General features: G+C 58.5%; 2 protein-coding genes across 5 annotated transcripts in view; one reads left to right on the forward strand and one right to left on the reverse strand.

Moving 5' to 3' along the window:
• The first annotated feature begins 3,699 nt into the window (after window positions 1-3,699).
• The window catches only part of DAGLA (diacylglycerol lipase alpha), a 62,499-nt gene continuing 42,241 nt past the window's right edge, over window positions 3,700-23,957 (forward strand). For all 4 annotated transcript variants that reach the window (XM_082477886.1, XM_082477888.1, XM_082477884.1 and 1 more), the window contains exon 1: window positions 3,700-3,847. The gene's annotated coding sequence lies outside the window, so the exon portion shown is untranslated. The remainder of the gene's footprint in view (window positions 3,848-23,957) is intronic.
• LOC309668301 (uncharacterized protein) lies at window positions 9,676-21,973 on the reverse strand. Its single transcript, XM_082477936.1, has 2 exons — window positions 11,553-21,973; window positions 9,676-10,796 (listed from the first exon to the last, which is right to left on the reverse strand). Exon 1 carries the CDS (start codon window positions 20,386-20,388, stop codon window positions 19,351-19,353), a length of 1,038 nt encoding a protein of 345 aa, XP_082334062.1. The 5' UTR covers window positions 20,389-21,973; the 3' UTR covers window positions 9,676-10,796; window positions 11,553-19,350.

Below are 23,957 nucleotides of genomic sequence, written 5' to 3' on the forward strand. Positions count from 1 at the left end.
CAGAGATGGGGGACCCAGCAACTGGGAGTGGGCAATGATCTCACACTGACTACTGGGAAAGTCACATTCACTATTTCACTCAGGGGCCTCCCTGGATTTTTGCATTTGGGAACAAGCCAGGCTAAAGTCGCCATGCACAGAACTATGATTTCATCCAGTATCTGATACCCTGCATCCAAGCTAAAATGTAGTCATTGGATCTCCCGCGGCCATAAGCAGATACTATATACTTCAAAACACTGCATGCTTTGAATTCCCCCAGCCTTAAGCCAGTATGCCACATTGGCTTTCCCTCCCTCGGGCTGTGAGGAAAGGCGGTCAATCGCTGGGACCACGGGGCAATGCCGTCAGGGGGTTGGTACCCAGCTCAGGAATTCTGCAGTTGTCTTTCTGCAGGCAGCTCTAACCTGATGCAATCACTAGCCAAGCCATCCCATCCTGCAGCTGCTGGGAGCTGAGAGTCTGGGGTAGGGCACAGCTGTGCCAGCTGTCGGAGACAGATTACTCTACGAAGCTGGGCCGTGACTCACGTTCCAGTACAGGGGAAATGAGCAAAAGTTATACACCGTCTTTGGGGGTGCCAAAAATCATCTTGGTTTTGCCTTGCAAGATGTTCGGCTTGCAGAGCATGGGGCAGACGGAGGAAGGGGGTGGGGAGGAGGCGAGGGGAGCAGATCTGTCTCCAGTCTACTCTGCCTGTCACACACCCCCCATTACTCTAATAACAACGCTCAGCATTTAATCAGCTCCTTTGTGGAAGCAGACGATGTCACACTCATTAATTAGTTAATCCACACAGCGCCCCTGGGAGGAGGAGCCATGTTATTATCCCCACTGGGACCTAGAGGGAAACTGAGGCCAGAGTGGGAATTTGGCACCGAGCTGAGGGAACACAGCCTGGCAGCTGGACCTGGACCAATCTGTGGCTTGTGGCCCATTCTGGAACCTTCACTCTTGTCTCCCTCCCCTGCTCCACTCTGCTCACAACGCTCGTGGCTGTCTCCAAAGACACCTGGTCAAACTCTGTCAGAATTGGGCCTGAGGGCATTCAGAGGGGAGGACAAACGTGTTGTTGGAGTGGAGGGGGAGCAGCCTGGTGGCTGGACCAGGTAAGGCCCCCAGTGAATGTGTGCTCTGAACCAGACATCTGTTATGGTATGTTTCCTCCAAAGGGTCTGGGAACTAGGGGTGGAGGCGGTGATGTGAGTTTCACCATTGTCAAAATGCCTGCTGTCTGCCTCCTGTTCAGGCAATTCTGAGTTTTGATTGTCTGGTGGTCTTGGAACTGAAGGGAGGAACATTTCCACCAGGAGGCACAACAACGGTTCCACTGAATTGGACACTGGGACAGCCACTTGGTCACTTGGGGATCGTCATCTCACACACACACACACACACACACACACACAGACACACACAGGAGGGATATGGCTGGAACGCAGGGTCCCTGTGGAGTACCTCCTACACCATCATGCCCAGTGGTAAAGGCAGGCAGAATTCTGCTGTGATGCTTTACAGCCAGGATCACCAAAGGCTCAGGCCCTCAAGGATGGAGACTCGGGTCAGTCCACCAGGAAAATGAGATGCAGGCAGGAGGCAAGTGAACCAAGGAATAAAGAGTTAGAGGAAGAAAGTCATAAACATACCTTTTAGGAGTTTGCAACCGGTTGCAAAAATAAAGACTGCAGCCGCTACCTTGATGGTTACTGGAGTCGGTTATTTCCTTGTTGGTTACTGGAGTTGCTGAAGATTAAATAATTAACCCCTCCCCCTTTTCTTTTTAAACAGCAATGATTACCATTGAAAAGCATTTTTCATACATTTCCTTTTCCTTTCCATCCATATTTATAATAGCAGTGCTTCTCCAACTGTAATGTGCATACAAATCACCGGGGGATCTTCTCAATCTGCTGAGATGTGGGGGCCTGAGATTCTGCATTTCTCACAAGCTCCTCGATGGTGCTAATGCCACCCTTTGAGCAGCAAGAATTCGAAGGACATGTTTGTGGTAGTTAAATGCACCCTTTAATTCAGTTGTTAGATGCCCAGATGGGATCACCATAAACCTTGAGGAAAAAGAGACATGGACATCACCTTGAAGACCTTGAACTTGGATCTTGATCATGACAGCAAGTCTGGAGGTGGCCGATCAGGGAATATTGGAACACAATATTATTTGGTGAAGATGACTTTGGATGAATGGGAGGAAGATATGTGTGTGTGTGTGTGTACATGTGTGAATTTGTGTGCACTGGGCAGCTAAGGGGGTAGAATGTAGCTGCTATGATTGCCCATGGCCCAAGCTGGACCAACAAGATTCTTTCTTTTGGGAATCTAGAACTTTGAACCAAGGGACATTACATTTGGCAGTTTTGATTCTGATTAATTGCAACGATCTAGACAGAAGGTCCCCAAACTGCTATGCTACAGTCAGTCCTTAAAGCCTCCCTGATACCCTGCCCTTCCTGAGGCTGGGAGAGTCCAACTCTTTCTTGAATCCCCTGTGGTATCCCACCCAGTATTTGCCCTCCCCACCCCCATTTTTCTTTTTTTTAAAATAAGCCGGAGTTTGCCTTCAAAATAACCACGGGTAATACAGAGCTCCTTCCAGAAGTAGGTCCCACCTGCTTCAACAGAGGGGAAGACTGCCCTGGACTCAGAGTCTCACTTTAAACCCAAAAGTCCAGATAATTTTCAGGCAGATACTCCACCGCAGGCCCCTGCACACATAGCTCCTTACGCTCCCACTTACACTAAACTGCTATGTATCACCCTGTTTTCTTGGGGTGACAACAGGGCCCAGAGAACATTTTAGAGGCACTCCCCGTGCTGAAACATGCTACTCCCCTTTTTGCCTCTGAATTCTACTCCACCTTTGAGACCCAGCTGGGTCATTTCAGCCTCCAGACCCAACTCCCTCCCCCACGGCTTGCTTAAGTGCCCCTCAAAGAGCTCCACCTGCCCTCTCTGCTGAGCTCCTACACCACAAGCACCCTGTACTGTGATGGTCTAGCACCCCCTAGACTGAACCGAAGGGCAGGGCCTGGGTTCTGCTTGTCTTCGGGCTCACTCACTCCCCCAGCTTAGCACAAGGCACATGGACAGGGTCGCTCCCCGCTCAAGGCTAGCTCTCAGGGAAGATGTGTTAAGTGAATGAATGGATGCGTGTGAAGCAGAATAGGAAGGGCAATTTTCTTTATTTTCCAGGAATTCAAAATTGACCAAGCGCCCTCTTGGATGCCAGGCACGATGCTGGGCCCTGTAGGGGTAGAGGGTGAGGGGAGGACACAGATGATTATGATGTGCTCTGACCCCCCCCCCAAAGGAGCGCTCAGCACCCCGAGAAGGTGGAACCCATCTCTCTCTTTCCTCCCCCCAAATGAACCAGTTCTCCAGTGATCCTACATGCTTTTTTGCCTCTCCCACGCTAAACCCGGTCACGCGGGGCCTGAAGGAGGGGGACCCAGGCAGCTCCCTTCCCCGCATGCAGCGCGGCCGGTCCTGCCCCTCCCAGTCGCCCACGAAGCTGCAGCGGCGGCGGGAGTCCTGCACCCACCGCCCCCTCGCGTGGAGCCCCGCGAAAGACTCCGCTCACTCCGGCCTCGGAGCCGCTCCCCTCCCTGGCACCAGAGGGCGCTGCCGCCCCGCGGTCGTCGCCATGGTCACCGCTGGCGGCGGAGTGGGGTTTACGTAAAGGACGCAGCGTCCCCCGGGGGGCGGAGGCGGCCTTCGCGCCGGCGCCGGCGCCCTGCGGAAGCGGCGTTAGTGAATTGGGGCCTTGGGGAGCCCAGGATGGAGGTGGCGGTCGCGGTGGCGGCGGCGGGTCGAGCCCTGCGGCGGGCTGGAGGTAAGGGGGGCCGCGGGCGCGGCGGCCCGGGCCGCGGACTCGGGCGCGGTGTGAGCGGTGCGGCAGCTGGGCAGTGTCCAGGGCGCGCGGTGGCCCGCCCGACGGGTCCGCGGGCGGAGGCGCGGCTGCCACGCGCGCCCGTGGCAGGTGTGAGATCCGTGGAGCCCCTGGCACCAGTGTGAGAATGGTGACACCCGTGGCACGGGCGTGGGCAGCGTGGGTCTGGCACAGGCAGCGTGGTTTTCCTGGCACGGGTGTCAGAAGAGTCACCCCCACCTTGGTGCGGTGGTGGGTGCCCAGGTGTTAGGCGGGCGCAGCCCTCAGTGCAGGTTGGCGGTGGGCACAACACTTGGACTGGTTCTGGAGTGGCGGTGGCCAGCTTGTGGGCGCATGGTGGTGCCCCTGGCAGGGGTGTGAGGAAGTGCTCTCATTAATAAGGTGTCGGATGGCTCTGGCCTTGACATGGTCTGGAGTGATGGCACCTGGGGCTTGAAGAATTCGTGTCCTCAGCATGGCAGGAGTTCCTAGTGTGACTGTGAGAAATGGCCCTGGCACAGCGTGGTGCCGGGGCAGCCTGGTCCTGCGAGGGGAGAATCCATGGCCCTCAGACCCTGGTGGATGGGAAGGGTAAATGCCCATCCTCCCACCCTGGTGATGATGAGGGGCATTGCCTCTGGCACTGCGGACCCACCTTTAATATCTGTTGGGTGCACTGGACTGAGGAAGGCAGAAAGCTGAGAGAAGGTTGGTGTCCTTTATAATGGACGTGAAAGAGAGATGCCTGGAGATGCTTCTACCCTGAGGACGCCGATGGTGACCCAGATGGAGACCTGTCCCAGCATTGTCCTGGGCTCATGAATTCATGCAGCTTTGGGGAGGAGAGGAGAGGTGGACGGTTCTCAGCTCTGCTCACTCTCCCTGAACATGTGTCCTGAGGAATGTGCAGGGCTGAGAGGTGGGCCGTGTCGGTGGGCGGGGGGAGGTGTGTTGCTCTATCCATCTTTAGTTCCCGGGCCCTGCCTTTTCCTTCGCTCCTGGGTGTCTGGGAGTTGCCTCTCTTCTATGATGCTTGGAAGCCTTTGGGTCCAGAGGATCATTTGGCTGATGTTTGAAAGATGAGTCTGCAGCCACCAGGAGTGTGCTAGGATTGCGTCTGCCCTCATCAGTCCTTTGGGAAGCTCTGGGTGAGGGTCACACTCAGTGTCACATGTGTTCTACTTCACAGAGGGGCGATTTACGACCCCCAGAGAAGTCTTAGGATGTGGGGGAATTTGTTAGGTCTTTGTGGATCTCTCGGGGGCAGAAGAATAAATGAGGCTGGGCCTGGAGAAGACCTTTAGGAGTCCAGAAAGACCAAGTTGAGGGTGTGGGAGACTAGGGTGGGGGTGGCAGCTCACTTGCCAAAGTGGGTGCTTGGAGATGCTTCTGAGGTTCCTCAAAGCTAGAGTGTTGTCCAGTGCATGCGGAGCCAGGAAACTTGAATTCCAGTCTTGCCTGTGTGACCTTGAGCAGGTGAGACTTTACCTCTCAGAGCCACATCAGAAGGTGGTCGCAGAGGATGAAAGATGGTGCCTGTGGAAACCCTTTGTGAAAGGCTGTCCAAAGGTCAGGGGTTATCATCAGGTAAAGAGACCAAGGCAGGAGGCAGAGGAAATGGAGGCATGGAATGTGATTGGGGAAGAAAGCAGCCGGAAGGTCGAGGGCCTGTCATAGGGAATTAGAGGCCCTGAGCGTAAGGGCTCCTGGTGGGGAAAGTGGGATCTGTTGACATTGTGAGTCAGCTGCCGAGCAGGAACCAGGCCCCAGGGCTCCCGAGGACTGTCCGAGCGTGGCCACAGCAACTGTAGCGTCCTGCAGGAGTGGCCAGAGCAAGAGGGAGCCCTTCGCCGGGGCTGCAGACGTGCTCGTGGCCGTGCAGGGCTGGGAGGTGTCCTCGGCTGACAGATCTGGGGTACCTGGGTGGGAGCGAGACTTGGAAGTGTGCACTTTCTCTTGAGAATTTCCTTTGGCTCTGGGTTCAGAGGATGGGGGTGGGGAGCAGCCGCATCAGAGTTTTGGGGGCTGTGGCCTGGAGAAAGCCCAGTGGGTCACAGTCACCAGAGGGATGCAGGGCTGGGGGGTCCTGTGAGCGAGGTTGAGGCTGGTCGGCAGGAGGCTGGGGCCCATGGGGGGCGCCCTCGGATACACGGGGCAAGGAGAAGGGGTGATGGGTACCCTCATAGGGGGGGTCTCTAAGGGCAGACAGGTGTAGCAGGAATTCCCCAGGACGTGGACCCACTTCTGCCTGAAGGGCCTTCCCAGGTGGAGAAGCTGAGGGTGGCTGCCAGTTGCTTTACTTTCTGCCACTGGGGCCTAGTTCCTGATAATGGGCTGCAGAGCCTGGATTACATACCCCATGGCGAGAAGGCTTTGCACTGGAAAGCCTAATTCCGTGAACCCAGGCCCGGTTTCTCCAGCATTCCATGTGAGTGTCTGCCTTAGCCAGCAACCCGTTTCACAAGCTTGGTCCCGAGGCAGAAAGTTTCTGTCCTGTGTCCATGATGCAGTGTCAAGCCACAAGGGGAGAAAGAGGACACGACCCCCACAAGGGGGAGGGGTTGCCGCCTGGACACTGCCTGGCGCTGCATGTGCCTCCTCGGCCACTTGTTCCCAGGTCATCCGCGGGGTGCCCGAGGCCTGTCCCACATGCTCCCTGGGCCTCTTTTGCTGCCTCCGCAGGAGTTGCCAGCACTTCAGCTCCTGCCTGGAAAGCTCTCCTAGTGCAAGTCCATTAAGAGGAAGCCTCAGGCCTCCCTGATGTGAATATTCAGCATTCACATCCCCTCAGCTCACCCTCCACACCTCCGCCTGTTTGTTCTGATTTGTGGCTCAGCCTCATGGTTTGGGGATCCAGGAGCCACCCCTTGCTCCACCCCTTTGCAGCCACCCCTTGCCACCTGCTTGGGATGCTGGGACTCTGCACAGCCGAGCTGGGTGGCAGGCGGGGCAGATCGGAGACGTCGACAGGAGGAATTGGCCTCTGTTTCCCAAAAGCAGAGCAGGGCTTTCTTCCGAGTCCTCAGGGTTTGAGGCCACAGGGAGCCCAGCCAGGTCACCACCACCCCTCGTCGTGCTGCACAGCTGCTGATTTTGAGCAGATTCCAGCTGGGGCAGGGGGCTGGTAACACAGGAGTGGCCATCGAGGGCAAGCGGCTCTCTGGAGCTGAGATTTTTTTCAACTCTGGTCCTCAGTCCTATTCCTATTTCTTTGTCCATGTTTCTCCAAAAGTTGCTTAACTCAGCTCCTGGCAACCTTTCCTTCCTCAGCCACCTCATAAATCATGATGCCCGGCGGCTCAGCTTCAGGGGTGCCTGGGAATCGGGCATCTTTGGACAGAGGCTTCCTGGGCCACAGCTGAAGGCCCGGACCCTCCCTGCAGTCCCTCTCGCCGGGACCAGAAAGGGATCCCCCTTAGGGTTTAATCGCCTGTTGGCCCACGTTCCATCTGAGTTCGGTTTCTCCCTGGAATAGCTTTACATTACACTCTAGTGGACCGGGTGAGTGGCGCTGGGGAAATATCAATGAGCGTGCGGTCAGAGGACGATAAATCTTTTAGAGCCGTGGAGCCCAGGACATTGTGGGATGTGGTTACATCTCAGTGGGTAGGGCTAAAGACTGTTAATGTTGATTTTCCTTTTTCCTTTCTGATGCAGACTTTGGCTGGACTGGATCTCCCTGGGTGGACAGGACACTGGGTGTGTAGGCAAGGAGGATCCAGGAAAGCCCCTACCCTGTGGGGTCCTCTCAGCTGCTGAGGGGGGCCCAGGGAGGTGATGTGGAGGGGAGTGGTTTGGCCACAGGTGAGGGCGTTGGGCAGGAGTGCCCAAGTCCTCTGCAGGATCACGGTGGAGACGGGCAGGGGTAGGGCCGTTGTCACTGCACGGCTGCCGGGCGATTGCACGTGTGCAAAGCCGCGTGTGCCCGTAAGCAAGCGTTTCTGTGGGAAGTGAGGGCTGAGGGGGTGTGGAGCGCCTGGTGGCGGGGGAGCTTGTGGGTTCCTGTGTCTGGCTGGCCTGGTGTCAGTGGGTGTGTGCAGTGGGGTGTTGCTGGGCCCCACGAAGCAGGAGAGAACAGTGGGAGTCAGGGGGAGGTCTCCTTCCAGCTCCAGGAGGGTGAGTTTAACGTCTCCATGTGATTCTTACGAGAGCAACCTTCCTGCTTTCTCAGTATTCCTTAGAAGGACGCCCAGGCTGGAGGTGTGGCTCTCTGACGCCCATATGTACTCACACACGCCTGCTTCCACCTCCTCCCCAAGCCCACTGGGAAGTCAGCCGGGGACAGTCCGCCGGGGTGACAGAAGAGAGCACTGTAGCCCAGAGGCCTTACGATTTGGGACTCTGGAGTCAGACAGACCCGAGTTTGAATCCTGCTATCTCTTTACACCTCAGTTTCCCCATCTGTAAGATGGGGACAGTAAAACCTCCCACAGGGGTGGTTGTAAGAATCCCATGCCTGACGAGTGGAGAGATCATGATGGAGGCAAGCACACTCGGTTTACGTTTTTGCTCCTGCAGGCAGGATCTTTTCCACAGAAAAGCAGTTACATCATGATCTGCATACATTAGCACCGGGGGAGATGTCATAGGTCATGTCCCTTTTCTCGATAAGGAGAAATTAGCTCCACCCTACCCTTGGCATGGATGGAATCTGGCCTGTCTGTTAATAGAATCACACACAAGATAATGTTTTGGCCCCTGGGGAATGGTTCCACCCCGACTGAGTCGATAGTTATTTCCTGAGCACCCACCGAGGGTTGGGGTCAGTGAGGGCCATGAAGATGAAGTGGACACACTAGCGCCTCTAAGGTATAGATTCTGGTGTTCACAATCTATTGAGAAGATATGAGATGGACACAGAGGTCTACGCTGTAACGTCAAGAGGTGGGTGCCACCGGCGGTCAAAGGAGATCAGGGGAGACTTAAGTGGTGGTGACCTTTAACCTGGGCCAGCCAGGTGATTGTAGAGGAAATGGCAGCAACGGGGGATATGGCTGGGAAAGCGAGGGGCTGACCGTTTGTGGTCTGGCTTGACTAAGGGCGCCGGAAACAGAAGTGATGAAAGGTTGAAATCGTGAGCTGGGGCTGGGTCCCCAAGAGCCATGACAGTGAGGCTGAAGGTTTGGCCCATGAACGTGGGCAGTCACTAAAGTGTTCTGAGCGAGAGTCTGGCAGCCGGTGCCGGCGGGACCGGGGGGCAGGAGTGGGGAGGCCAGCTGGCGTCTCGGGCAGGTGCCGGGTTTGGAGGGCTTGAACCGGGGCAGGGGCCGCCCTGGGGAGGGCGGGGAGAGACCACCCTGACTGATTATGGAGGGGAGGTGGAGGCCCCGAGGTCTGTCACTTTGGTCAGTAGAGGCGGGGCCTGGAACAGGGCCTCTTCCCTGCCTCTGATGCGGCTCCCACACTTGACTTTCAGCTGCTTTGAGTCTGGTGGGTTCCAGGCCCAGAGTGTGAGTGGGAGGCTGTTGGGGATCCCCTGAAGGAGGCTGTTCTCGTCCCTGAGGACCCACTGAGGGGGTTCCAGTGTTCTTAGCACTTATTTCCGGGTGTTTGATCATTTTCTCACCAAATTACCCCTTGAAATTTCTCCTGCCTGAGTTCAGCCCAGGAGGTTACTATTCTGGGAAGTTTCATCAAAACCCTCTGGGCATTTGAGAGCTCTCTTAGCCTGGGGGGTGGGGGGGGAGGGGAGAGGGGCGAGGGGAGAAGGGGAGAGGAGGGGGAGGGGGAGAGGAGGGGGAGGGGGAGGGCAGGGGGAGTGGGGAGAGCGGGGCTTATCTTCACCTGTGTTTTGGGAGCTGCTCCTGAGAACCAGTTCCGCCACCTGGAGATGCTCCTGGCCACAGAGCCTGCAGGCCGGGGCCAGAGAGGGTGGGCTGTGCCGTGTAAGGTGAGACAGGATGCCGCCTCTAATTCATCCCAAAGAGGCCCCTTGTCCTCGCGTCTCCTGGAGCCATTTAATTAATTTATGATTGATGTTCCTGGACTTACTTGAGGTTAATTTATTATTGATGTCTCTTCATTATAGACAATCTACCCTGCACCTCCCAGCACATGGCTGCCCCTGTTGGGCAGGCCTCACGGTGGGGTGAGCTTGGTGGGGCTGCTCCTCTGGCCCCCACCCCCGCCCCAGGAACAGCGCCTTGCACTTGGCTTTTGCCAAACCCTCTCAGGTTTGGGGGTCGGGAGGCCTCAGGGCATCTGTCTCCAGGAGCCTTTGCTCAGCCACAAAACAACAGTAATAATAACAATAGTTTCCATTTTGTGAATTCGGGGAACTCAACCTGGCACAGCATACAGTATAGACAGGATCCCATTTACTCCTTGTAATAGGTATCCCTCTACTCCCCCCATCCCTCTACCCCTGTCTTACAGGAGGCTCAGACAGGGTGAGTTACCTGCCCAAGGACACACAGCAAGTAGGTGGGAAGCCAGAGTTTGAAACCAGGACCCCTCCCTCTGCTCTGTGGGCCCTGCCTCTCCTTCAGGCCCACACAGACCCCCTCTCCCGTGACGCCTTTCTTCCAGCCCCATTGCACTCCAGGACTGTCCTACCTGACGTGATCAGGGGGCGGAGCGCTGGCGCCCCTCTGAGCGTGTGTTGTTAAATGTTCGTGGCTTGTTCCCCTCGCTAATCCACGTCCTCGTTGAAGGCTAACAGTGATGGCAAATAGCACTTACTGAGTGCACACGCCAGGCGCCATGCTAAGCACTTGACATGCGTTAGCTCGTTTAATCCCCGAAACCACGCGAGAGGCAGGTGGTATTAACCCATTTTATAGGTGAGGTTTAGAAATGTGCTCTAGGCACTCAGCTAATAGAGGGCAGGGCCTCCTGGACTCCAGCGGCCTTGAGATACAGGGTGCTGGTCTCGTTCTTCTTGTAATTCTCTTCTCACTCCATCTCCTCTGGCCTGTATATCAGATATCTGTATATTTATCCAACGCCTCAAACCTTTCGCCTGTCTGGCCTGATGTGTCGGGCACCCTCCTTTGCCATGGGGACCAGGAGTACCCACTCCTGGGATCCCAGGATGGGTGATTTTAGGGAGACAGCAAGGCAGGTGGAGGGTGCTGGGCCTGGATTCTGCCCCTGGCTCTGCTGGGCAACTTCAGATGAGTCACTCAGCCTTTCTGAGCCTCAGTCGCCCCGTTTGTATAAGAGCAACAATGATACTCTCTCTCCTTCATGGGCTGTCCCCATGCTCAGAGGTGATGCTGGATGGGAAAGACACTGTACTGATCAAGGGTTAGAATTGCTCGTGTGTCAGATTCAAAGCTTCAGGAGCTGGCGTGAAGGCCAGGAATGCTTAAGACGGGGCATAGTCCCGGGCTGGGACATCTGCACCCACCCTCTGAGTTGCCCGGATGGGCTAGTGAATTCCATGGTTTGCCAGCTGGAAGGCCTTGCTCAAGGACCCTGTTGGGCCAAGAGCTGGGCAGGAGGTCCCTAGAGTGGGGGCCAGACCGCCGTCTGGTGTCCCGGTTGGCTGACCAGTGCCTGGGCCCTTGGAGGCCGCCCCACCTGCGCTGGGGCCTTGGGTTGCCTGGAAGTGCGTGGGGCCCACCTGGGGTTTCTGGGCCTCACCACCCTTCTGGTCTCCCACACGCCCGGGCAGCCTGACCAGGTCGCTTCAGGCAGGGTTTGGTGAGGAAGGAGGATAGCTCACCACGCAGCCGCCGGGACCTCTCCTCACCCCTCAAAATATGCGGAAAGCCTGGTGAAGAGGTGAGCCCTGCGTCTGTTCCGGAAAGCGGTGAGACTGTCAGCCTCTCGATGGCAGGCTTCCCAGGGCGTTGGCTAGAAACCCTCTGCTTTCTCATCAGCTTTACTCCGAGCACGTTTCAGCGCCGAGCTGGGCATGGGGAGCGCAGCATGTGCTTCCAGGGCTCCCCCGGGCCCCGGAGAGGAGGGCAGAGGCCTCAGACTGTGGGTAGGGGCGAGGCCTGCCTGGCATGACTGTTGGAAATCTGTGGCCGGGCTGCAGTGAGGTGACGGCTGGTTTCACTTCCCAAGTTTCCACCCTCTGCAGGCGGGGATTACATCAGGCTCCACTTCATCCACGCTCCTGCATTGCCCTGGGACAGCTGCCCTGCTGCAGCTTCAGGCAGGACCTCTCGGCAGCCCTGGGCCCAGCAGCCAAGGGCACTGTCCTGGCCTTTGCAGTCTCGCTGGATGCGCTACCTCCCAGTTGGCACTGCCCACCTGGCCCGCTTGGGACTGCCAGGTCTCCAAGACGATGCTGCCCTTTCGTTCCTCCCATCACCCACCTCTGATTCATTTTCTTTCTCTTTAAACTCAGTGTAACATAGGCCTGCAAACATGGACTTCAGCGTAAAGCTCCATTTGAGTCCACTACTACTTGGGCAAGTCACTTAACCTCTCAGAGCCTCAGTTTCCCCATCTCTGAAATGGGGGATCTAGTGGAATATGGCACACTGGGCAGCTGTCGGGATCAAATGAGACGCTACCTCTTTGGAAGTTCCGCCCAATGCCAAGAGCACTGTCAGTGTTACCCGCTGTCCACTCTTCTGTCCCCCCAGGTGGTGCTAAACTGAGAGGACCCTCCCTTTCCTGAGGCTGCGTCCTGCAGCCAGGCAACCCTTGCACCACCCCTGGCACTTGTCAGAGCTGGCAGCGTCTCACCGTCCCTCTGGCACTGACCCTGTTCCCGCCCCAGCACTCTCTGAGGCTGCCCGTCCCTCTTTGGTTCCTCTCCTAGTTTGGTTTCCTTCCCTTTGGCGCCTCTTCCATCCGGCTGCCTTTTTTTTTGGTCCACCTTTTCCTCCCCTGAGGCCTTTGGGGGAAGCCAGGTCTTTCCTTAGACACTCTCTGACCCTCCCTGTGCCAAGTGGCAGCCCCCAGCCCCTCCCGCTCCCCTCGGCTGTGGGAAGATGGCCTGTGGGTGAGCTTGTGCATCCCGAGCATGGCAATCATGGCTTGGCCTCACAGCCAAGAACACTGGCAACCTTGACAAGTCCGGAGTCCCGTCCGGTCCGTTCCAGCCCTGGGAGCCTGTCGGTTGGGGCAGCGACTGGAGAAGGAAGCCAGCCTGCGGGGCCACAAAGCCCCACCTGAGGCTGGAGTTTCCCGTCACAGCAAACCCTCCCTGTCCTCCTCGGTTCCAGGGACGTGTGGAAGGAGAAGGCCAGAGTCAACCCCAGTGTCCCGGAGCCAGAAAAACCAGCCGCATCTGGAGTCTCTTTCCTCCTGGGAAGCCAAGGAATTTTTCTCAAGAGGTGGTTTCAGCCTCATACCTTTGAGAGAACTTGGTCTTCTGCCGACACCGTCCCCGGGACTGGGGCCAGATTGCAGAGCAGGGAAGAGTCCTGCCGCTTGTAAACTCCCGTCACCCGTTCTCAGGGACACTTGTCAAGCAGCTTACTGCATGCTTAACCCTGTGCCTGGAGCTGGGAATAAGAAAAGTTACCACCACTTCCTCAGAGAGTTCCCAGGTCAAGGACTGACACATAAACAGACAAATGTAACAACAGCAACAATAGCAAAGCGAGCCCTCTCTGCCAGGCACCTTCCTAAGTGCTCTATGTGCGGTAACTCATTTAACGCGAAGGATAGCGACCGCTCTCGTGCGGCGGGCGCTCACCGTGCTCTGTGCTGGGGCACTGCCCTGGGAGGGAGGCGCATATGTTTGACAACTGAGGGACAGGTTGAGGATCTCAGCTTCCTTGGAGAGCTGAAGGGACCTGCTAGAGGCCGTGTACCTGCAGCTGGCCGGCTGGGCCTCGGACCCCCGTTTGTCTGGCCCCTGCTCTCGGGGTGTTCCTTCTTGCTCCCCCATCTCGCATCAGGTTCAGGGACCCCGTGAACCACAGGAAGGACAGACAGGTTCCTACAAAAGGAAGACCCCCTATGGCCACCCTGTTGCTGAGAGGACCAGCCTGCCCACTCCTTTTCATTGCCCATGTGTGGGCCCGTCTGTGGCTCAGACCCTGCACCTCGCCGCCCTGGCAGGCAGCACAGGAGGCTTCCTCTCACCCCCATGCCCCCTGCCAGCGGTGCTGAGCTGCTGAAGACGGTTCTCCTTGCTGCCTGCCCGCTCTACCGTGCAGTTTAATAAACGGCTAACAGAGGACCCCCGTGCTCTGGGGCCGCCTTCTCCATTTCTTGGCCCCTTCAGAGAGCCTGACCCACCCCCCCACCCCAGGTGAACCCCATTCAGCAGGCTTCCGGCGGCGGTAACTAAGCCGGGCGCCCAGCCCACCACCTGCTCAGTACTTTATAAAAGTTTAACCTTAATGGTGTAATGAACTCCCATCATAAAGCAGCTGGAGCAGTGCATCCTGGGATGTATAAATTATAGGAGCCCTCTGAAGTTGTAATTGGAAATGGCAGCAAGTGGAAGGTTGAAAGGGGCCGGCCTCGTTGGGCTGAGCACGGCTATTCTCTGCTGCCTTTCAAAAGGCACGCTGAGCTGAGTCTGGCTGCGAAGAAAGAATGTCCTCAGACCATACTGAACTCCTGGTTGCTCCGCCCCGGTTCCCACTTCCTGCCCCCGACTGTGTCCGCAGAGCCTGTGGGCTTAGGAGGCGGAACCCCTACCCCGGCCTGGGCCGCAGACGGAGTGGGCCGGGAGGGAAGAACACAGGCGTGGACGCAGCAGACTGGGAGGCCCCCGGCCCGCCGTTTCCCGGGGAGCGCTTCGGAGCGGTTGGTCTGACTCCCCCGGTCTCCGAGGTCTCATCTGTAAAGTGCGGAGTCGGAGGCCACCTGTCACAGTGGTTGTGGGGCTTGAACAGGAATCCGCAGGGGGTGTTGTGATTTGGGGTGAGGGGCTCTGGAGCTGGACCGCCCGGCTTCTGGTTGCAGCTCCTGCTGGTGGCACTTGGGAGACCTTAACCAAGTCATTTAACCTCGCAGCTGCAGAATCTCAGCTGGAAAATCAGGGGAATCATTGACCTGCGTCTGAGGAGTGTTAGGAGGATGGGGTTAAGGTCTCAGCAAAGTGCTGCTTTAGGGACTTCCCTGGAGGTCCAGTGGTTAGGACTCCGAGCTTCCACTTCAGGGGGCATGGGTTCGATCCCTGGTCAGGGAACTAAGATCCTGCAAGCCTCGAGGCACTGCCCAAAAAAATAAAAAATTAAAAAGTGCTGCTTTAATGGGCACACAGATCCCCAGGGAGCTTGCCAATGCAGGTTCCCATTGAGGCTGGATGGGACCGCAGATCTGCTCCTCAGGATGTGGCTCACGGAGCACACCTTGAGCGGCCAGGGCACAGTGTTCGACCCATAGGAAGTGCTTACTAAGTGCCAGCTGTGATCGCCCCTCCAGGCACAGTGCCCATCGCCGGCACCTGCACGTGGTACCCACACGGGTTTAGTTGAGCGCTCCTGAGTGTGGCCCATGAGCCAGCAGCAGCACCTGGAAACAGGTTAGAAAAGCAGAATCTCAGGACGCCCCTCCCTCCCTCCCTCCACTGAATCAGCATCTCTGGAGTGGGGCCCAGGACTCTGCAGTTTAACCAACTCTGAGGTGCTACCTCTGCTTGCTCAGGTAGGAGGAGCACTGGTGGGCTTCATCCTCGAGAGCCGGGCTTCTCGGAGTGCAGGGAGGTTCAGAATCTCCCGGGGCTGGCCATGCTGGGGCTTGCTCAGCCATAGGCTCCTGGGCCCTACCTTGGACCAACTGCTTCAGAATGTCTGGTAGGGCCTGGAAGCCTGCGTTTACCCATCTCCTCCCTGCCGATTCAAGTTTGAGAGTCACTGGAAATCACTCACTGTCTGAGAGCTGTGGAGAAGGGCAGGACCCCCATCCCTACCCCCCTCCCCACGTTCTGCACAAGGCTCCGCCTCTGCTGGGGGAGAATGAACCCTAGAGAGAGCCAGGAGCCCCGGACTCCAGCACCACCCCGTGGGGGCCTGGAGCCACTCATCCTGGGGCCCAGCTGCGGGGCTTTTCTCACAGCGAGAAGAGGGAAACAGCCTAAGGGCCACCAGTAGGGAACTGGTTGAATAAACTCACATACCCCATGTGCATGGACTGCTCCACAATAATGAGGGAAGGTAGGGCTGGAAAAATGTTAAATGGGGAGAAATGTTCACCTTCTCTAGCTCAGTGAAAAAAAGCGGTAGGTACGGAATGATCCCATATTTGAACAGGAAAAAAAAAACTAGACAGATGTTAATAGTTAATAATTTTCCTAGAGGGATCATGGATGATTTCTATTTTCTTTCCCTTTCTCTTTCTCTTTTTTTGGTTTCTGTTTTCTGTGGAGAACATGTACTTTGTGATAAGAAGGAAAAAGTAGGCATAGATAAGTATGTCTGGTCCAGGGTCCTCAGGACACAGGTGCCAGTGGCAGCCCCAGACGCCCAGGACAGTGTTTCTCTTGCTCGACCTACCTGCTGGGGTATCCTTCACCTTGGACCCTCTCCTCCAGGCTGTGCCCAGTGTTCCCCAGTCCTTCCTGCTGTTTCTCCCACTTTCTCACTTCCTCCCTGCCTTGAGTCTTCCCTGGTGATGGCGGGGCACGTCCTCCTCTTTACACAAGAGGAATGAGTGGGGAGGGGAGAGCCGAGGGATGGGAGGCCCCCCCGGCTTGCAAGCCTCTGGGGCAGAGTTCAGTTTTCATCAGGGCATCACCTAGGAGGCTAAGCCTAAGTTCCAGAATCTAGACACATAGCATGTGCTTGAGAAGTAATGGTTGAATGAATGAGGCTTGGAATGCAGCCAACAAGAGGACACGGACCCATGGCTGTGTGACCTTGGGCACATCAGCGCACCTCTCTGGGCTTAAGAGTCTTCATCGCTAAGAGTCAGGGAGTCTTGAACTCTGATTTCCCCGGGCCCTTCCAGCTCTCATCTCTGGTGAGTCACATACCTTCCCACTCCTGCTCCTTTGCCTGATTTTCTAAGCAATTTGTGTTGTCCAGGAAGACCCCACCTGTCTGTTCCAGCTGCCCCGTGAGAGTGTGTGCAAAAGCAGCTGCTCAGGGCAGGGCCCTCAAGGCAAGGGACAAAGGGAGGAGCAGGAGGAAGGGAGACCCAGGGTGCTGAGAAAGCCACCAATAGTAGAGGGCTTGAGGGCATTTGAGCGTTCCTGGATCTGATAGTGGCCTCCCACAAACGCTTTGTTGCCTGTGTGTCATTTTTTATCTTCTCCTGACCAAAGCTGCCTTTATCCCAGTGCCTCTTGCCTGGCTTTGCAGCTGAGACCCAGTTTCCATCAGGCCCCAGCAGCCCCGAGTGTGGCCCTTTGAGCTGCTGTTTTCTAATGAGTGGCTCAGTGGAGAGAAGGGGTGGGAGAAATCCATTCAAGCCATTTGTTTTAAAGACATTTCAGTAAACTCATGGGATTTGTGGTCACATCTTTTCAGTGTTCTTTCAAAGAAATGGGTGGGTTTCTGGGTTTCTCCAACCACCAACTCCCCTTCCTGGCAGCAACCTAGAGGCAGGAGTTGGGAGCTAACGGCGGTGCTCAGCACAGAGCACTTCCAGGGCAGAGGAGAGGGAGACAGGCTCTGTGCTGGCTGGGGCGCAGCCCCTGCACAAGGTGCATTGGCCCCCGGGGGTTCTGGGAGGCTTCTGTGTGCGGGGTGGGGCAGGGGCCTGGTTTCCCCCCTCTTTCTGCCTGGTGGTGAGCTCCTGCTCAGCTGTGAACACCCTCCTGGAAGCCTTCTCTGTCTGCCTTGGGCTAAGCAGCTGACCTTGCTGTGGGGTCCCTGGCATCAGAGCCTTGTACTCCCTGACCTGCGTGTGGATTTCCTCCTCATTCTGCACTGTGAGTGCCTCAAGGTTGGGGCTTGTCATCTTCGCGTTCATAGCCCCCGAGGCTCCTTCTTCTTTTTTTTTTTTAATTTATTTATTTTTTAAATTTTATTTTTGGCTGCATTGGGTCTTCGTTGCTGCACACAGGCTTTCTCTAGTTGCGGTGAGCAGGGGCTACTCTTCGTTGCGGTGCGTGGGCTTCTCATTGCGGTGGCTTCTCTTGTTGTGGAGCATGGGCTCTAGGTGCACGGGCTTCAGTAGTTGTAGCACATGGGCTCAGTAGTTGTGGCTTGCGGGCTCTAGAGCGCAGGCTCAGTAATTGTGGTGCACGGGCTTAGTTGCTCCGCGGCATGTGGGATCTTCCCGGACCAGGGCTCGAATCCGTGTCCCCTGCATTGGCAGGCGGATTCTTAACCACTGCACCACCAGGGAAGCCCCCAGTGGCTCCTTCTTAAGATCCCGTTGAGCGCATCTGAAGCCTCGGCTGGGCGGGTCTGCTTCCCCACCTGAGGCAGTGGGTGGGGCGGACTCAGAGCTTCACCCTCCCCTTACCTATGCCCAGAAGGTGGTCCTACCTGGGCAGGTGTCAGGCTGGAAAGGATTGGAGTAATGGAGTAGGTGGCGTTCAGCAGTGAGGCACCGGCCCGGCAGGACCTTGCCCACCAGGCCCCCTGCACACTCAGGCAGCCGGAAGCAGCGAGGTGGCCGCTAACGCCAACCGCCAACCGCCAACCGGTCTGGCGGGTTTTTGGGACCTGGCCGGGTTTCTTGAGGGATGGGATGTCCTGCTGGGAGCAGGCTTTGTGCCTGTCCTTTCTGTCTTTACCCTTTCAGGCTGCTCCTCTCCTGGCCTTGCTCTCCTCTTTGCCCCGCCTCCCTCCTCTTGGGTAGAGCCTTGACCCTGCCCTTCCTGGGGTTCAGGGCAGCCTGTAGTGGAGGTGCCCAGGCAGGAGACTAGCCAGGGCCCCCCAGGAACGAGGTGGCCCCGTGAAGGCCTAGAGGCACTGAGACCCTGGGAGGCAGGATGCCCAGTGGCTGGGGAGACAGGCACGGGGCCGGAGCTGGCAGTGGCCTTGGCGACCGAGCTCCCACCCCCTTCCTCACTGCTGCATCAAGCATAAGGGACCAGAGCCCCGAAGAGGCCCCAGGGCAAGGCCCAGGGCCTGAGCCCTCACTTGTAGGGCCCCTCTGAGCCCTGGCTCCTCCCTGCCCCGCAGCCAGGCTCCCCTCTCAGGGAGCAGGAAATGGGGGTGTTCTCTCGCCCTCTGCGGGGAGGGGCTGGGCACCCCGCTCCGTAGGTGTCAGCGGAACTGTCACCCAGCGGTGGGTGCGGGTGCCGGGATTTCCCTGGCTGACTCACTCACCCCGGCCTGGCTGTGCCTCAGCCCAGGCGGGAGCTGTTTGTGAAGATGTCTGGGTAGCGAGAGCGGCTCACACGAAGGGAGTCCCGGGAACCGGGGGAGTGGGGGCTGGGGGGAGGGCGGCAGTTCCCTCCACGGAGCCTCAGGCCTCCATCCTGCCCCACGGCACGCCCCCCGCCCCTCCCCGCCTAACCCCACACCTCCATCACGCACAGCGACCCCACTTCCCGACACGGGAGGAGCCGTGAGGCATCGAGGGTCCTGAGCCCAAAGAGCGGGCCTGGCTGCTCCCTGCCTCCATGAAAGATTCCCCCAGGGGTGATGAAACACCCTCCCTCCAAAGGACAGAGGAGCCATTGATTCCCTTGATCCCCAGGCATTTCACAGACAGGGTGACCAGTGGGGGTGCTGAGAGGCAGGAAGTGGGGTCGGCACAGTGACCCAGCCCAGGGGCCAAGGACCCCTGGAGAAGGGGTGAAAATTGTCGGCTCCCCTCCAGAAGAATTCACACAGGCCTGTGCGCAATTTCCGGGCCCACAGATGCCCCGGAGCACAGCTTCGGGCCCTCTGGGCTGCCAACGGCCTGTGCCGCCCTCCGGAGAGCAGGCAGGGGGACGCAGGTGTCGCAGTTACGGTGTGTGGGGGGCAGGGGAGGACCGAGCAGACAGAATGTGGAGCGCACGGCTGGAGAGCAGGCCTGTGGGGGCGGCAGCAGCAGGGCCGCGTGGGGCGAGCTGGGCTGGGGGTGGGATGGGATGCACAGTTCTGGGTGATTGCCCCAGAGCTCCTGCCTTCCACTTGCCGAAGCGAGGGGGAGTCGCCCCCTGACCTCTCCAGGCTGGAGTGGCAGGGGCCGGCAGCCCCCCACCGCCCTGGGGGCCAGGCTGCCAGGGCTGACATGAGGCGACATTTAGGACCCTGGCACAGTTCAGTGTAGGTGGGCAGGCTTCTCAGCCCCCTACCCACGCTCCTGGTCTGGTGAGAGTTGCAGCGGTTTTTGTTGGCTGGGTGCCGGCGGGGAGCTCCAGTGTCTCTGATGAGCGAGCTGCCTAGCCCCCTGGCCAGCATGTCCAGCCTTGTTGGCCACATTAATCCCTCTGTGAGCAGGGTCAGGGCAGGGTGGCCCGGGGAACGAATGGGGTTCGCGGGCCCAGCCTCCAGAGCAGTGGGGCTGCAGGCACAGCCACGAGGGCAGGGCTCTCTCTCCCCGGCTCTCAGCTCGGCCCCCTGCTGCGGTCGGGCACGGAGGCTGCCGAGCAGGCAGGACACGAGGGAGGCCTGGCCCGAACTGGGATGGGCCCTCGAGACAGGGCCAGCACACCTCAGCCCTCCAAGGGCAGCTTTCTTTAAAGGCCAGAGGACAGCCCTGCACAGGAGCCTGCAGGGGCCCTGGGAGCTGGGTTGCAGGCCAGGGGTCATGTTCTGCTCCCGACCTGCTGCTGACCTTGGTGTGGCCTGGGGCAGGTCTCTTCATCCTTAGCCCTCACTTTCCTCCCTGAAATGAGCATGTGTGACTCAGTGGCCCAGAAGGTTCCTTCCCACCCAGATGTTCTCCTGTTGTTCACTGAGCCCCCAGCTTAGAGACTGAGGGAGGGCCCGAGGACCTTCTCCTGATGGGCCTAGGTGGCCAGGTGCCCCCGCACCACGGAGCAGGGCAAAGGTCCTCTCTTGGACTCTCCATGTCTCCTCCCTCCTCCCTGGGGTGATGGGCTAAAAAGTGAGATAATGGCCACAAGCTCCCAGTACAAGACCTCTGGCAGGTCGTTGGGCTCTCGCTAAATAGTAGTTGGTATCGTCACCCTTATTATCATTATGTTTGAGATGTTATTATTGTGGTGGAGTTGGCTCCGCAGAGCCTGCAGGGGGCTCCCTGGAAGGGGTGGTGTGGCCCATGCCCTGGGCTGGCATCCGGGCCCCCGGTCTGCTTGAGAAGCAGGAGGTCAGACGGGGGAAGCTGGAGGGTCTGGGCAAGCGGGAGGGGGCCTGGCCCCTTTCAGGCTTGGCTGAGCCACCGGCTCCCATCTGCAGAGGGGCGGTCCGCCCTCCACGAGTTGGCCGGGAGACCTCAGAGCTGAGGAGTGCGTGTTCTCCAAACATCTTGTTCACAGCAGATGGCAGCCACAACTCCCTTTCTCGCTGCAGTTCCGGCTGCGCTTCCCTTCCCTGTGCGCGCCCTCCTGTTAACTTTGCTTTCTGCTTTCGGAGGCGGAGACGCAGCCTGCAGCCCCCGGAGCCGCCTCTGACTGTGGTGAAGCTTGGTGCTCAGAGCGTGGACAGTGTCCAAGGGAGGGGAAACCTCGAGCCCCCATCTGCTCCGTCAGGGAAGCTGTCTTGCCCAGGTTCCCACACTCTGTCTTAGGTCTCTTTGGCCAAACAGGCCAGCAGCGTGATCTCAGAAGAACAAGGGCCTGGGCCTGGTTTGACTTTTCTTGAGCAGCTGCTAGGCACCAGGCACTGCCTGGGTGCCAAGGACACAGGCAGGAGGTGCAGCCCCGCCCTCTAGGAGCTCCCAGCCTGGTGGGGAACCAGGTACCTGGGGCAGGAATGGAGGGGCGCTGATCAGGTCTGCCTCGGGGTTGGCAGGCTTCTGTGGGCTTCACAGAGGAGGTGGTGTTTAGGCTAAGCCCTGGCGGGCTGAGGAGTTCCCAGGAGAACAAGATTGGAAAAGGCATCCTGTGCAGCGAGAACGGCCTGTGCAAAGGCACGGAGGCATGAAGAGCTCAAACCCTGCAGAGCGCTCGACTGTGGCGAGTAGTAGAGCAGATAAAGGCCAAGCTGCTTCATCAGCGTGCCCGTTCAACCCCAGGGTGGGGTCTGCGAGGAGGAGTAGACAGTGCCCCTCTGGCTGCTTGTGGGGCAGGGCCAGCCTGAAGCAGGAGCCCTGCATGGGGACCAGTGGGGCCCTAGGCAGCTGGAGGGAATTCTGGGATATGACTTATGGCTGCCCTGAGTTTGGGGCCAGCAGGAGCATCCCCTGCTGGTGGAGCAGCCCCTGCTGGTGGAGCATCCCCTGCTGGTGAAGCAGCCCCTGCTGGTGGAGCATCCCCTGCTGGTGGAGCAGCCCCTGCTGGTGGAGCATCCCCTGCTGGTAAAGCAGCCCCTGCTGGTGGAGCATCCCCTGCTGGTGAAGCATCCCCTGCTGGTGGAGCAGCCCCTGCTGGTAAAGCAGCCCCTGCTGGTGGAGCATCCCCTGCTGGTGAAGCAGCCCCTGCTGGTTGAGCCATAGGTTAGAAGTCTCCCCCAGGGGCTGAGGCCAGGAGGCCATGAATGAGCATGCCCTCGGAGGGTGTGGTGCAGACTTCCACGGTGCTGCCCCTCGTTCTGGGACCTGTCCCAGCTTCACCCCACATCCATGTGGCACTGGACAGAGCCCCCATGAATTGAGACCCTAGTCTATGCCAAACTGCGCTAAGTGCTCCCACGCGGGCCTCCTCTCATTTAACCTTCACGAGAGCGGTGCACGTGGGCATCACCCCAAGGTACTGAGACTTGTTCAGAGTCACCCAGCCAGGACGTGGCCAAGCTCCAGGCCCAGGTCAGCCTAACCCTCCCCTTGCACGCCTCCTGCAGGGTTTCGTACCCTGTCCCCTAGAGAAGTCTCAGTGTGCAGGGTTGGGTGGGGGTGACCCACAGTATTTGCTTTTCCCAGCCCTGCTTTTGCTGCGCGGCCAGCACCTGGCTGACTGTTTGCCCAAGGATTCGTCTTCCAGGAAGATGGGTGGGGCTGGACGGGGCTGGCAGGCAAGTGGTCCGCTGCTTCTGGGCTTCCAGCTTTTCTGCATAACTGAGAAGGGCTGCACTGCCCATAAGCGCCACACCCTGCAGTCCGCGATGCTGCCCCAGCAGTGCCTGGCCTCGCCCACGCAGAGCATGTGACTTTGCAGTGCTGGGCCTGGCATGCCTGGCGTGCCAGGGCAGCAGTGGCAGCGGCAGCTGGACAGTCAGCAAGGAGCAAGAGAGGTCCCCAGAGCCCTTGTGTCAGGGCACCAGTGTGGAGGCGAGGGGTGGCATCAATGGGACTTTTGTGTGGCCAGGAGCAGAGGAGCACATGGCCCAAGCCAGGAGCGTTCCACCAGACCCCTCTGCCCCTTCCTTTCCTGGGGTTGCTGCGCCTGTCCACGGCCCCTGCCCTTCCTCCCATCGAGGAGAGCCTGCCTGGATTCAACCAATCCCTGGCCTGCCCTCACCCCCTTTCAGAAGAATCAGCCCCAGGAACTTCCCTGGCCCTGGGCCCTCCCCTCCGCCTGCCCTCCTGAGACTGGCTTTCACTGACCCCGAATGTGCTGGTGGCTCCCTGAGGCCAGGGGCCTGGTCCTCGGGGCCAAGGGAAACAGATCAGGTAAACAGAGGCTGGGAGGGCCTGGTGTCCCAGGGGAGAGGGAGCCCGTTCTTCCCCGGAGCTGGGACCCCAGGGAGACGCCTGCATTAGCTGGGCAGGGAGCCGGCACCTCCCTCCCCGCAGGCCTGCCTGTGGCTCCGGTCCTGGGAGGATGAGGAATCTCGCCTCACTGCGGGGTGCCCACCTTGCTTTGCACTGTGGCCTTTAGCAAGCCCACTGCTGTGGCCTGTGGTCACTCCACCACTTGGTAGCTGTCAGACAAGCGGTGAGGAATAGCAGGCTGTCACCAGGAGGCTGTACTGCGCCCACCATGGGCAAAGAGCCCCGTACACAGAGGGAGCCAGGAGAGCGTCCTCGCTCAGGCTTGGGGACAGCCTTCGCAGGTGAGCGCAGCTGCAAGAGGTTGTCCAGTCACCCATGCTGGCCCTTGGGGGGCCGGCTGTGTGCTGGGGCTGGGGAGGCAGCCTGGTCCCTCCACCACCACCTCTTATCTGGGGAGCAGGACTGACATGGAAGAGGGGAGTGCCAGTCTCCTTTTAGATCACAGTGGCCGCCAGGCCCTGCTCAGCCCTCTCTCCTGCTGCTGGTCAGGGATGGGTGCCCGCTTGGGGATGGACACAAAGTCTGCAAGCTCGGGCGGCGTTGCAAA

This window comes from Balaenoptera physalus (genome assembly GCF_965194825.1).
Source record: "Balaenoptera physalus genome assembly, chromosome: 10".
Classification (NCBI taxonomy): Eukaryota; Metazoa; Chordata; class Mammalia; order Artiodactyla; family Balaenopteridae; genus Balaenoptera; species Balaenoptera physalus.

What these genes read in the sequence shown, in the direction of transcription:
- LOC309668301 (XM_082477936.1), bottom strand. Translation starts at nt 20,388, where the DNA reads ATGACCCCTGGCCTGCAACCCAGCTCCCAGGGCCCCTGCAGGCTCCTG.